This window comes from Balaenoptera physalus (assembly GCF_965194825.1).
Source record: "Balaenoptera physalus genome assembly, chromosome: 5".
Lineage (NCBI taxonomy): Eukaryota > Metazoa > Chordata > Mammalia > Artiodactyla > Balaenopteridae > Balaenoptera > Balaenoptera physalus.
This window is the reverse complement of record NC_138884.1, coordinates 144,892,352-144,907,561: the sequence shown is the minus strand read 5'-3', so window position 1 is coordinate 144,907,561 and position 15,210 is coordinate 144,892,352. Positions and strand designations below refer to the sequence as shown.

The 15,210-nt window shown below is 38.4% G+C and overlaps 1 protein-coding gene and 1 long non-coding RNA gene across 5 annotated transcripts in view; one reads left to right on the top strand and one right to left on the bottom strand.

Moving 5' to 3' along the window:
* The window catches only part of LOC309661008, a 33,428-nt gene extending 20,429 nt beyond the window's left edge, over positions 1–12,999 (bottom strand). The window contains exons 1-3 of one of the 2 annotated variants that reach the window (XR_014263786.1): positions 8,348–12,999; positions 5,629–7,442; positions 5,261–5,357 (exon numbers count right to left, since the gene is read on the bottom strand). This is a non-coding gene — a long non-coding RNA (uncharacterized lncRNA). Of the gene's footprint in view, positions 1–5,260; positions 5,358–5,628 lie in introns of both variants that reach the window. The other variant, XR_014263787.1, reaches the window with a different exon arrangement.
* Positions 13,000–13,483: 484 nt separating this feature from the next.
* LOC309660996 (uncharacterized protein) overlaps positions 13,484–15,210 on the top strand; it is a gene marked incomplete at its 5' end in the record, with an annotated part of 141,599 nt that continues 139,872 nt past the window's right edge. For all 3 annotated transcript variants that reach the window (XR_014263772.1, XR_014263773.1, XM_082462221.1), the window contains one exon: positions 13,484–13,618. Coding sequence is in view for 1 of the 3 variants with exons in the window: in XM_082462221.1 (XP_082318347.1) it covers positions 13,484–13,618 (135 nt within the window). The remainder of the gene's footprint in view (positions 13,619–15,210) is intronic.

The window sequence follows — 15,210 nt, the reverse complement described above, 5'->3', positions numbered from 1 at the left end:
ATGAACCTTGAACAGCACTCAGGCAACGCTCTGCCGGAGGAGTCAGCCGTGACACAGGACATGCTGGGGTTGGGATCAAGGGCGATCCACTTGTATTCCCTGTGACTGAAATTAAATCCGAAAAGCCTGCGCTGTGCGTAAAATGAGGAGGGAAGAAAACACAGGCTGACGTCCTGCCACCTGTCATACTCTACTGTGCCGCACAACGTTGTCTCTCATACCTTTCTGCATTTGTAAATATCATTACTTTTTCTCCGACAATAACCTTTGTTCATCTCATCCTTGTCTACTACGCACCTGAAAAACTATCATTTTTCCATGATTCAGTTCAGTAACTCTAAGAAGTCTTCTCTCACCCCTGCTTGTCATTTGGGTAGATTTGGGTGTCACACCCCGTGTGCCCATAATTTGGGAGATACTTTTACTAAGCTCAGCCAATTCCCCATTCCCGACCCCTTTTTCCTTCATACCTCGAGCCAGTCGTGGCCATTGGACATGGTTCTTGCCAATGAGACATAAATTAAGTCTTGATGTGGGAAAAGCTTTTGTTTTCTTGACACAGGAGTCCTACCTTTTCTCACCCTATTCTCCTCGGATACAAAACACAGACTTAATGGCTGGAGCTATACTAGCTGTCTTATGACTGCTGTGAAAAGGACATGAGACTCATAAAGATCTACTCTCTGATGTTCTTAAGCTGATGAATCAGCCTAGCAACCAACTCCCACTTTACTTCTTATATGTCAAACAAAACAAAATAAAAACTAACCTTTAATTATTTAAGCCATTATACTTGACTTGTTAAACCTGCACACTAGTAAGATCCTAAATGAACTATAGTCTTATACATTTCTAGATGATAGCACTGATTTAGAACAGGCAGTTATTTATGTATTTACCTATCCTATGGCACCACGAATGAACTCCTTTATATTGTAAAGTTTGTCTTGTTTTTCTCTATCTTATTCATACTAGCATCCATATTCTTAGAAGAGTACCTAGCACATAGTAAACATTCAGCAAATATTTGTTAAATGTTTTATCTTCCAAATTTGAATAGCTTATTTGGAAAGAATAATGAATTCTTGATCATCAGAATGAAAAGTTTCTAGTGGCTTGATTTATCTAGGTTTTTAGTTATTGATTGATTTTATTTAGCATGTTATCAGTAGCTTAGAAATACAGGAAAGGCAGATGAATAAAATCTACAGGGTTGTAAAACTGTAGCTGTGGATAAACTATTGGATGATAAAAGCAGTCTTCAAAATGAAATAGTAAAAAAATTTGGGAGAGTCTCTTATGCTAGATGTGGTAAAATCAATAGGAATAAATGAAGTTAGCACTTAGCAATTAAAAAAAAAAAAGTACAATTTTGAATTCAGAGTAGATCAGAAGCAAAAACTAACAAACCCAAACCTGTTTGCAGAACACTAGACGCTTCTAAGTTAACATCAGATGAAAAAGCGTTGACAGAATGAAGAATATTTAACTTGGGGAAGATGAGGAGAGGGTAGGGAGAAAGAGTGTTTATAACATGTGACATATTTGAAGCACTTTCTTGGAGGAGATAAGTTTGATTTGTTTGATATACTTTCAAAGGTACTAAGAGAAAAATTTGCAACAAAGTGTAGAAGCTTCAGGTTGAGAAATTGGAGCTCAAGGTGAGGAAGATGTTAGCAATACAAAATTTTCCAAAGTGGATTTTCCTGATTTGTGAGGCCCAGAGCTGTGGTGACTGGCAATGAGTTGTCATGTAACTGTCTGTTAAGGACAATGACAAAGTTTCCTTCTTTGGTTAGGAACTTGATTAACTTGCCTGTTAAGAGGCTTTCATTTTTTTTTTTTTAATATTTTTAAAATTTATTTATTTTTGGCTGTGTTAGGTCTTCGTTGCTGTGTGCGGGCTTTCTCTAGTTGCGGTGAGCGGGGGCTACTCTTCGTTGTGGTGCACGGGCTTCTCATTGTGGTGGCTTCTCTTGTTGCAGAGCATGGCCTCTAGGTGCCCAGACTTCAGGAGTTGTGGCTCGTGGGCTCTGGAGCGCAGGCTCAGTAGTTGTGGCGCACGGGCTTAGTTGCTCTGCGACATGTGGGATCTTCCCGGACCAGGGCTCGAACCCATGTCCCCTGCATTGGCAGGCGGATTCTTAATCACTGTGCCACCAGGGAAGCCCAAGAGACTTTCATTTATAGGTTAAACCAAGTTGACAGATTCTTTTCATTTGTTGCACAGCATGGTATTTTGGGGTAGCTTTTGAAATAAAGTGACAAGTTGGTGGTAGTTATGGGGTGAGGACTTGGTAACCATACTCTATGTTCCACTTGGTTTTTGTAATAAGAGGGTTCCCTATGCTGCCCCTTACTTATCTCAGGACGAAAGTGTATCTGATGCTGTCTGTTGGTGTTGGATGAGGGAGGCTCTGTGGTACTTGCCTATTTCAGGAACCGTGTTGGCAGCTACTTATACACAAACACAAGCATGTTCATATTCTGGGAATCATTGAATCACAGGTCACAGTATATTTGCCTGCATGATTATTGCATATTTTAAATTTGGCTTGTACAGTTTTGGACTTTTTTGAATTTTAATGCTTTTGAAGGGGTAATCAATGGTGGACAAAATGGAGTTTGCCACAGGTTTTCCAGACCCTGTTGTATTTCATCCTCTCCAAAAATCGTTGAATTTTGCAATCCTTGGAAGCTGTTTTGACTTCCAGGGATTAATCTGAATTTTGCAGAATAGGGATGAGTTATTGATCTGATGACTTGCACATTAGTGTTTCTGGCCCTCACTGCCTAGTCCTAAATGCATATTAGCCACATATCTAGTTCTCAGTGGTCACACGTGGCTCGTAGCCACTGTCGTGCACAATGCTGGCCACGTGAACGACACAGAAGCTTCCATGTGTTTGCCATGTGAACAAACCCTCTTTCATAACTCTGCCTCTTCTCTCTTTCCTCAGTCTCTCTCTCTTTTTTAAAAATAATCTTTAAGTCTTCTATGGTCCTGTAGATGTCTCTTTCCAAAATAATTTACCCCATTTTTAGAAACTATTGAGTCCCAAGTCCACTTATGTGTCATGTAAATTACGGAACAGTAATTTAGTCGGTTTGTTCACTGCTAAGTCCCCCAAACCTAGAACAGTTACGAATACATAGGCAGGAATTAAGAAAAATTGGTCAAGTGAATGCATAGATAAATGAATGAATTCATGCTCCAGGATAAGCCATGAATTGAAAATGTTTCCAGCTCTGCCAGATTTCTGCACCTGTTTAGGGAGAAAAGTGGTCTCCTGGGTGAATGAGAAGGGACAGCCAGCTAATCCAACATGGGGAGACCCTTCCCCTTACCAGGAATATTTTTTAAAAACTAATATCCCACACTGTAGAGATCAGTGTCCTCAATGAAGTAATCCTGTTCCCTCTGTTAACATAATTTTGATCTCATTATCAAGAGATATTGACTCTTTTCCTGATGCAGGTTGTATTACAAATCCTCTAATTAATTCGAAAATAAAGGGGTCCAGGTCTGCTTTATTGCTCATATCTTGTTATAGTGCTATTAAAAAGGTTAAGCTTATCAAATATATTTTAAATGTATATATCTTGAGGGCTGTAGCCACCTTTTTCCTTTACCAGCTTAGCCAAGTGCCTTAAACATAGTAGGCTGCAATAGACATCCATCGCTGCATCAGTCAGCAGAGCAAGGCATCATCCGAGTCACATAGAGTACCTCAGCCAACAAATTAAAGCCCTTATGGAGCTCACATTTAGGTAGAAGAATGGGAGGAAAGAAAAATAGTAAGCCTCAATCACAGTAAATGAAAAAATATATACTTCAGTAGAAAGTGATCAATGTGATAGAAATAACTGGTAGAGTAGGAAAGAGAATCATGAGAGGGGAAGAGATGGGTTGTAATTTTAAGTAGGCAATCAATTAAAACATTTTAATGCAGACCACTATGCTTTGATCTCATACAATATAGTATTATTTTTAAAAGAGAAACAGTAACATGCACACGTTATTTGCACGTATGAAATTCATCTGAGTTTATTTTAACCTGAAATTTTATTTGTATATTACTTGGCAGTCCTTTAGCTTGGATGAGACTGAATTGCTTTAAACTGAGATGTAATGATAGAGGGCTTTGCAACCAAAAAATATAATAAAGGAAAATATAATACATATAATAAAGGAAAATATTATAAAGGAAAAAATATAATATAGGAAAAATATAATATAATAAAGGAAAATACTATACACCTTACTCAATAATCTTTAGCTGGAAAAGGATAGAAAAATCATGCCAACAAATTTTGAGGAGTTTAATAGTTACTGCAAATGCCAGTTTTGAGAAACCAATAATAACAATGAACTGAAAAGGGTAAAACTACAGAATGAAATTCTACTTGAAAAAGACACATAACATATAGAATCAAAATTATAGAGATTTAGAAAATAGTAATGAGGAAATAGAAGAGGTAACAACTCAGAAATTACATATATTAAATGGATTTTTTCAGATTATATGTTAAAAGTAAACCGTACAAGCAGGGAGTTGCCCAGATGTATCCTCATTCATAACTAGATAAAAATGAACTCCTTATCCATTGTATTTTAGACCAACCATTAAATTGAGAACAACAGATAGTTAGAAGAAGTAGCATGGTAGAAGAAGTAGCATGGTAGAAGAAATTATAGTGATCGTCAGTCAAGAGGTGTGACTTTGATCTCATCTCTGACAAGTGACCTCTCACATTTCTGGCTGTAAATGAAATGGTTAGGCCAAATGCCCAGTAAGAGCACTTCTAACTCTAGAATTACATGAGTCCAAAGATCCTTCTGGAATCTTTCAATTAATAGAAATAATTACCTGGGCTTAGACAACTGGTTGATGCTATTAAAATCATGCAATCCCCATCACAAACCCAAGGAACATTATTAGCACAAATGTTCCTTTTAGTTGGCCCCTTCTGGCAATCTGAAGTTTTTCTTTCATTTCTCATACCAATCTATTCTATCATTATGTTGGACACAATAATGGTAGAGGATTAAATGGGCATAAAGCTATACGGTTGGTCCTGATGCAAAACATGTAAAACTCTTTTTTCTTAAATCAAATAGGTAGCAGAGAAACACCAGTACCTTTAGTCACAATGCCCTCAATACCGGGGATATGACAATAAATTAGTGGGATACCAAAAATAAAAGCCACGGATAAAAGACTTTAAATATTTTGGGATCATCATTACATTATCTTACCTTTAAGACTGAAGCTCAGGAAAGCTCCACTTTCACGACGCCAGCATGAAGAGTTCCACAGGTGAATACCCAGGGAAACAAGCAAAGCGAGTGCAGACTGTAAAAAATAATCCAGCCATTTAACGTTTCTGGAAATAGTCCTAAGGACACACAGCAAAGCAGTGGAGAAAGAAACACTTAGTCCATAAAATCTACTAAAATGCTGTAAGATAACGAGCCTCAATCCACTTCCTCTTTCTCCCCCCACCCCGTTCTGGCTCAGATCCACAGAAGTTTCACCCTAGGCAGGGGTGGCCAAGAAAATGAGGCTTCCTCTCCTCTCGGTTTCCAAGCAAAGCTTACTTTATCCCATTGAGAGAGAAAGTTACCAGCATTGCTCATTTCCTCCAACTTCAAGTCTAAGTGGCTGTATTGCTGATGAGTATGGGTGAGAGGTTAAGGGCTACCTTCCTGCAACCTGCTTCTATCCACAGAATGAAGACTCTACTCCACGCAGGGCAGGTTGAGACCACTTGGACCAAGATTGCCCTCACTCCAGCTCACTTTAGGACAGAGGTCCCATGACGGGAGAGGGGCAAGCTGAGAAGAGGCTGCTGCCATGCCCAGTGCCCAGAACAGCGTTGCAGAGAGTTTGTCCAGGGGGAGAGGCAGTCTATAGGAGAAGAAAGTTCTGCAGCTCTTCCCAAAGGAACTGATTTCATCTGGAACAGTGTGTGGAGAAGTTCAGGGCTAAGGGGGTCCTTGCAAACAATAGTTCCTCTTACACATTGTTGACTGGAGGATTTTTGCAGAAACTAACACCTGTGGCCCTAATACATCTCCGGTCAAAAATGTGTTCATTAAGAACTACGCTCAAAACCACAGGTGAGCTAGTTCAACAGAGAACTAGGAAAAAAACACCTAAGAAGAACCCTTGTAGGATCAGAAAAAAACTCAAAGACTTGCCTCAAAAAATATACCTGCAAAGGAGCCCAGATTTCATTGGATTAGGCTTCTGAGCAATCTGTTCTGTCTTGAGGACATTGTCAACAAAAATAGAGTAATCAGCTGGTAATTAGAAAAGCCCAATGGGTAGGGGCTAACGCCAAATGACACCGACCGTTTGCCAGAGAGATAATGGAAAGAGATAAAAGAGAGCCCTGTTGAAACTACTGTTATCTCAGGGTGACTAGGCCCCATCCAGGGCTGCACCCCAAGGAGGTATATAAAAGGTAGAAATAGATTTCACTGAAAGAGCCAAACCATGTCACCAAAATATAAACAAGCAAACAACAAAAACAGATCTTTGGGGGATCCAGAGTGGCTACAATATATTACCTAAAATATCCAGTTGTCAATAAAAAATTATGAGACCAGCAATGAAACAGGAAAGTGTGACCCACATATAAGAAAATAAGAAAGAAAATCAGGAAACAGAAACTGCATGTGAGAGGAATTGATATCAGATTTCACAAAGACTTCAAAATAGCCATGATAAATATGTTGAAAAATAAAGGAAACTATGCTTGAAGAAGTAAAGGAAGGTATGAAGACAGTGTCTCATCAAATAGACCATATTATTAAAATGATAGGAATTATAAAAAGAGAACCAGACAGAAATTCTGCAGTTGAAAAACATAATACATAAAATGAGAAATTCGGTAGAAAAGCTCAGCAGTAGACGTAAGCCAGCCAAAGAAAGCGCCTTAACGTTATTACAGATTGATAGGGATTATGCATTCCAAAAAAAAGAGAGAAAAAAGAATGAAGAAAAATAAACAGAACATACTTTAGAAGAAATGGACAAATTTCTAGAAAGACACAAACTACCAAAATTCTGCAACCTCACAGGAAGTAAATAGACTGAATTAGTAACTTTCATTTATTTGCGGGAATATCCTATTTCTTATATTCATTATGGAATGATGGAGCTTACCTTTCCATCAGATAAGTAAACTTGTTTACCTCCTAGTCTTTCCCCAACTGTCACTTCTACTTCCTTCTAGTAAGAGATGAAAGAGAAAAAAAATCTAATGGATCTTTTATTAACAGTTGATTGGAAGAAGAAATTTGTAAAGAGTATTCATTATGGTACTTCTGCTTTGGTATTTACCCCTGCTTAATTATTTTCTTTTGCCTTCATTTCTTCATAGTTCATACTTGTTGCAAGACACAGCTCAAGTGCCTTAACTGGTGAATTCTCCTAAATATTTAAGAAAAATAGAACACTAATATTCTATACATTCTTTCAGAGAACAGAAAAAAATTATTAAACAGTTCTCAACAGGAATTATGGAGTCAGTATAGCCTTGAAACCAAGACTAACAATAAAAATTTGTGAAAGAAAAATCATAAATAAACAACTATGAAAAAAAATTCTAAACAAAATCTAACAGAATCTACAACTATATGAAATGTATAATACACCGCGACCAGCGTAGGTTCATATAGATTTATTATTTGAAAATCAATTAAGTCATACATTCACGGAATTTTAAAAAAAAGATCATATAATCTTCATAACAGGTACTGAAAAAAAATTTGGTAAATCAAAGAATTATTTTTGATAAAAAGAATTGGGAAACTAAAAATAGAATAAATTTCCTTATTCCGATATAACATTTCTAAAAATGAAAATCTTATGGCATGCTTCATATTAATGGTGAAATATTGACATCTTTTTCTCTCATATAAGAAAAGGAAAACAAGAATGCCCTCTATTACAACGTTTATTCATTATTGTGCTTGAGATACTAGCCAGCACTATAAAGGAAAAGTATACAAACACATACATACGTGAAATGTTTAATATTGAAAAATGGAAAACGAGTTGCCATTTACTCATGGATAATTTTATTATATATATAGACCTCCAAAAGAATCTACAAATAAATTATTAGAACAAGTAAACGAATGTAGCACAACTGATGGATAGAAGTTTACATTTTTAACTTGTATTTTATATAACAAAGAATTTTAAATTTTACAGAAATTACTAAAAGAATAAAGATATATTTTCTACTTTCAAAATGAGCACGAGAGAAAGAAAACAATCTGAGGAATCTTTGGAGACTACCAAAGACTGATGTCAAGAAAAGGGTTCGGTACCTTAGGAGGTGGGACAGGCTTGTTTGTACATCTTCTCTCAGCTCCGCTTCTCATCTTCTGGGCTCCGCTCTGTATCACAGAGGGCTGCATGCCCGAAAGGTACCTTCCTGAGACTTCCTTGCCCACTGGCTTCTGTTAGACTCTGACACTGTGGCAGAGGCAGTGGCAGGTGATTAGAAGCTGGGAGGAAGGAAAATAGGCAAAAACTCACACCTTTTTTAGGTGGGGAGGGCAGAGCGTTTAGCATAGCCTTCAGCTGCAGTTGCAGAGGGTGACAGTGAACACAGCTGCAGTTGCAGAGGGTGACAGTGAGCCCCTGGGCCCCTCCTCGGGCAGCCTGCTTCCAGCAGCTGCACAGGTTTCCGGGGTTATAGCAAAGCAGCAGTAGCTGCAGGGGCTTTAGCGGCCCTGGCTAACGTGCCCTGACTCCATCTGTTTCAGTGACAGATGCAAGGAACTTTGGGCCCCAGGATTCCCACCTTAGCAACAGGAGAATGGGCCATGCTTTCTGTGAGGCACCTTCCTCACTGCTTGCAAATAGTAGAAGCCACAGTGGGGCCCAGCAGCTCCGCAGGGCAGTGACTACTACTGAGGACACCCTTTCCCTTCTGCTTGGGTAGCCTAGGATGGCACTGCCTTACTGCAGATACTAATCACTTGGGAACCTTTTCCTTTCCCTTTTAAACCTTTTGTCACTTATTCCCTGTATTAAGTTTCCTCCAGTTGAAGTACCAGTCGAAGTTTCTGTTTTCCCGACTGAACAGTGATACTGCATGAATGATGGCACTACAGTAGTGCAGAAATCAAGCCAGTTTTTCCTTCGTCTTTTCTTCCACTCTTACAATTTAATTTACCATTAGGTATTTTAAACTTTACATATGTAGAATAAATCCTCTCGTTGATTTAATATGTAGTATGTAAATAAATGAAGATTGCATGATAAAATACAAATAGAAATAAGACTATTAAGTCAAGAAAAAATATTAAATTCTATTTTTTGTATTTTAATACAAAAAAATTACTAAAATATACTAAGTCCTCCTGGAATTTAATATGTGGAGTATAAATAATAATGACTTAAATCAAGATAGGCATCATATGATAAGTAAATACGTCTTCCGTTCTCCTAGTTCTTTTTTTTTTAATTTAGTTTTATTTATTTTTATACAGCAGGTTCTTATTAGTTATCTGTTTTACACATATGAGTGTATATATATCAATCCCAATCTCCCAATTCATCCCGCCACCACCACTGCCCCCCCTCCCTGAGTTCTTTATTTGGCACATATAGAGTAGAAAATATGATTATACCTCTAGACTAGAAATCCATTCTAATGTTCACTAGAATCCAAGTTTCAGATTTTGATTTTTTTATGACTTGTCACAGTGAATCTATTAACAAGTTTTGTATTTCCTGATTGTGTTTGAATTATGATAGGGTATTTCTCCATTGGGTTTCAAGGATCATGATGTGATTCATTGTATATATTTATGAGTTGCTCATATAATTACAGAGACAAAAATACATATGAAAACACAATTTTAGGCATAGGAAAAAAGCTTCACTTTTATGAACATTATCAGTGAAACATGTGACACACCAAGACAGAAATACACCAGATGAAGACAACATGTTATAAGAGGATGTGCTTACCTAGTTTTGTGCAATCTGGTGCATTCCTATATCTAGAAAAGTTCTCAACATCTAGGAACACTAGATAATTGTATAGGAAAGGTCTTTTATTTTTTTCTTCTTTATTGATTGATTGATTTTTTAATATTTTTATAGCTCTTTCTTGGAGTATAATTGCTTTACAATACTGTGTTAGTTTCTGTTGCACAACAAAGCAAATCAGCTATATGTATACATATGTCCCCATATCCCCTCCCTCTTGCGTCTCCCTGCCACCCTCCCTATCCCACTTCTCTAGGTCGTTGCAAAGCACCGAGCTGATCTCCCTGTGCTATGCGGCTGCTTCCCACTAGCTATTTTACATTTCGTACTGTACATATGTCGCTGCTAGTCTCACTGCACCCCAGCTTCTCCCCCCCACCGTGTCCTCAATGTATAGGAAAGGTCTTTAATCCAGGATTTTCTAAGGATGACTAAAAGATTTATTGAGAATGAGTGAAACCTCAATCAGAATTAGAACTATAAATTTCACTACACATGAAATTAGGCACTGGTCAATGTGTTTGTACATTTATAGATGGTATTTTGATATAAGCTTTATTTTTTTTCACTTCCTTGTATGCAGCTGGTCCCCTACTGGGTCAGTATAGATTGCCTTTACATAGTATCGATATAACAGAGAGGGCAGAGTGTGGATTCAGGATACAAGCTGTCTGGCTTCGATTCCTGCTTTCATCACCAACTGTGCAGTCCTGGGTAAGTTTCTTAATCTTCCTGTACTTCAGTAACATCATTTATTAAATGTTATGAGTGTAAAATGGATAACATATGCAAGTACTTAGCAAGATATCTGCTACGGTCTCGGTCTCAGTACATTGCCACATTAAGATTATTATAGCTGGAATGCAGAGGACAAAGTAGTCAAGGTCAACTCTTTGCACTTTAAAACAGGCTCTTGTAAAGTCCATTTCAGATGATTAAAAGTAGGCTTTCAATCACAAAGGAGACTTGAAAACAGTTTTCTAAATTATCAAATCTTCTCTTTAAACATCATATCAGGAACAGAAGTTTGGAGGATTGAACATGAAGTTTTTACTACAAACTATGGAATAGGAAGAATGATTTAGGGGCAATTTCCTGCTGAACAGTGATTAGATGAAAGTCCTTGGCTAGGGGAAAGCACTGAAGCAAGAGAGAAAAGTGCATTGAGGCTTCAGAGGGAAGCCTACTCCCATATCGTAGGTGGTTTCAGGGAGAGAGAGCATGTTCTCTGTTCCCATTTGGGAGGCAAGGCTCTATAATGCTCCCCAAATGGGATGACCAGAGGATTTTACGTGAAGGTTTTGCATATTCATGCAGAAAGAGGGCTTGGTTTGCATCTTTTGTTGCATCGCAGAGTTCTGAAAGACCTGGTGGTATGGAGAAAATCACGAAATTGCTTCATGCCTGAAGAGAGAACATCTGATTGTAAAGAAGGTTAATAGATCACTGGAGGCCTGGAGTTGAGATAAGGAACAAAATGAGTGTGTACACATCAAGACCATGGTAGGGGCTCTGGTCATGAGCAAGGATCTGTGGATACATCAGCTGTGGATACAGAGAGAACAAAGGTGGTCATAAAAGGTTAATATGGAGGGTGATATAGTCCATTGGAACCTGAGGAGTACCCTTGAAAAATACACTCCCCCTGATGACCTGTCAGCAGCTGCTTGCTTTCCAAAGCTCTCCCACAGGGGAACAGGTCAAGAGGCAAGTGCCCAAGAGGAGTGCATATCATTAACATCTCTGTTAATTAAATACTTACACCAAAAAGAACGTTTCGACAAGATGTGACAGAATTACCTGCAGAAGCCTAGATTATATTTCTTAAAAAAACAGACTTTAATTTGTAGAGCAGTTTTGGGTTCATAGCAAAATTGAATGGAAGGTACAGATATTTCCTATATAACCCCCATCCCTACACATGCATGGCTACCACCATCGTGAACAACCCCCATCACAGTGGAACATTTGTCACGATTGATAGACCTAAAATGACACATTATTACCGGTGAGCGTCCATAGATTACCTTAGAGTTTTTCTGAGAGTCTTTATTTGCCCTTCATTTTTGAAGGATTATTTTGCAAGGTACAGATTACTGGGTTGGTGGTTTTTCTTCTCTTAACACTTTAAATATTGCACTCCACTCTCTTCTGGCTTGCTGGTTTCTGAGAAGTCAGATGTAATTCTCACCTTTGTTCCTCTATCAGTAAGGTGTTTATTCGTTGTGGTGTCTTGCAGGATTTTTTTCTTTATCTTTGATTTTCTGTAGTTTGAAAATGATACGCCTAGATGTATATTTTGGGGGCATTTATCCTGCTTAGCATTCTCTGACCTTTCTGGATCTGTACTTTGGTGTCTGATATTAATTTGGGGGAAATTCTCAGTCATTACTGTTGCCAATATTTCTTCTGTTAATTTCTCTCTTTCTTCTCCTCCCTGTATTCCCATTATGTGTATGTTACAACTTTGGTAGTTGTCCTATAGTTTGTGGATATTATGTTCTCTTTTTCTTTATTACAGTTTTTTTTTCTATTTGCTTTTCAGTTTTGGAAGTTTCTATTAAGATATGCTCTATACCTGAAACTAACACAACATTGTCAATTAACTATACTCCAATAAAAATTTAAAAAAAAGAGATATGCTCAAGTGCAGAAATTCTTTCCTCACCTGTGTCCAATCTACTGCTAAACCCAACAAGGGAATTCATTTGTTACAGTGTCTTTGATCCCTAGCGTGTTTTTTTCTTATTTTTGCTCTTTCATAGGATTGCCATCTCTCTGCATATATTGCCCATCTGTCTTGCATGCTTTCTACTTTATCCTTTAGAGCTCTTAAAATTTTAATAATAATTGTTTTAACTTTCTGGTCTGATAATTCCAATATCCCTGCCATGTCGGCTCCTAATGCTTGCTTAGTTTCTTCAGAGCGTGTTTTTGCCCGTAGTATGTCTTGTAAATTTTTTTTTGTTGTTGTTAGCCAGATATATGCTGGGCAGAAGGAACTACTGTAAATGGGCCATTAGTAACACGGGGGTGGGGGGGAGGGGAGTTGTGTGGGGGGAGGGGAAGCATTCTATGGTCCTTTGATTCGGTCTCGGTCTTTTCATGAGCCTCTGCACCTGGATGGTGAGCTTCAGGTGTGCTTCTCAATGACACCCCCCCCCCATCTCCTGATCTTCACCCCCCTCAGGTGGGACAGGAGGGCCAGAGTGGGCTGGAATTGGGGATTTCCCTTTCCCCAGAGCACTTAGACTGATTAAACCCCAGCCGGTTAGGCTCTGTTAAATAGTATCTCCTGAGGGCAGATCTTGAGAAGAAAAGCAGAATGCTCTGGTGAATTTCAAGATGGCTTCTTTTCACATCCCCTGCGAAAAGCGGGAGGGGATTTTTCTCAGATATTCACCGTCAGAACCCGGTAAAGCTCCCAAAGTTAAGACTCACAGAAATGTGGCGTCCTCCCAATGACTGGGGACCCCTGGAGTTTTTCCTCTCTCGGACTTGTCCTCACTGACCAGCAATTCGTCAATTACAGCTCGGCTTTTTATACCCCAGGGCTGGTTCCTTACAGAGGTTTCTGCCCCCGGGCTTCTGATCCGGTAAGTTGCCATTCTTTGTATTCGCCTGTCAGTGAATTTGGTAGCAGCAGTTTGCCGTGGGACCTCACTTAGGGATCTAAAGAGTTGTTGAGTTTTCAGTTTGTTCAGCTTTTCACTTCTTGTTAGGACAGAGTGGCGACTTCCAAACTTCTTACGTGCCCAACAGGAAATTGGAAGTCTATATTACATTTTTTAAAGGAAGCTCCGAGAACAAGTTGAATGCAGTGGGGAGAAATATGGAGAGTTGTGTTTCTGCACATCTGAATCATAATGCATAAGTATCAAACTTTCTATTAAAAAAATAACTGTATAACACACACTTGTAAACCATCCACACTAAATCATGAACATGTGAGGGACGGGAAAGGGCTCCTCTTCTAGTGGCTTCTCCCTTTCTGTCTGCATTGCCTTCGTTCTGCAGCTCTTCTCACTCCCCGGATATCTTGCCCCAGTCTGTGTAGGGCTGAGATATTACTTCATTTTCAAACCTTACTTCCTAAATTCTTAGTCATCACATTTGCAAACACTTGGTATTCCCAGCCTGCCTGGTGTTTATATTTGTGTTGTTTCTATCAGTTATGTGCTCTCGTCCTCATTATTTGGCCATGGTGACGATTTCTGTGTGTTTCTAGGTTCTGCAGCTCTGTCTAAAGCGAACCTCCTGAATCCCACATCTCCCTTCTCTGTTTCTGTATTTGCCCTGCTATACAATCAGCATTCCGGATGATACATCAGTGGGAGGGTCATCGTAAATCACCCTTGTCAGGATGACTTGCTTTGTGCTTCAAGTTGAGCTGAAAGGTGATTCCTCATTGCAGAAGCAAGATAGCATTTCCTATTTAAGCATTAAATGTTCCCTTGACAGCAGCAGCTAGATGTACCCCTTAAACATTTTCCATCCAAGGGTGTATAGGCAGCAGGAGTTATGTACATCCCCAACTAAAGATCTAATGTAGAAATAATGATACTTTTCGTTATGAAGGTTGAGAATGCTGTTTTGCTGTGTTCACTTCGTAAGATAAACTAAATATATTATTCCACAACAACAAAAACTATTGCTTGTTACTGTATTCAGTTTTCAATAGTTTTGAGTAGATTTGAAAGGTAAGGTATAGATGATAAGTCACTGAAGAAATTAAATTTCCTTTTTGAGGAAAGATAATCACAAAGGAACCAAGTTTAAGTTTCACACACCAATTTTGATTACCTTTCTACAAGCAGTTAGAATGTTATTTTCTAAGCTGCAGAGCAATTAATGGCTAGAACTGCGGGAAGTATTTAACTGAGTATTGATTTAAGGCCAAGCTGTTGTTTAGCTGAGGCATTGCATTATAATTAATGGACCTGAACCAGGGTTTAATTTTTCTACACTATGATTTTCAAGCATTGTAATTACAACCCTCAAACAATCCATAGAGGGAGTCTCGGACTTTTCCTATTAACTTTTTAAAGTTTTGACTGAATTTTTAACATACGCAGAAGACTTTTAGCTTTCGGTAGTAACTTCAGTCTGCTGCCTTTTTAATAAATTTAAGATTAAATTCTCCCATTGCCAGATTGCCAGTTAGTCAATCAATTCATACATGCAGATT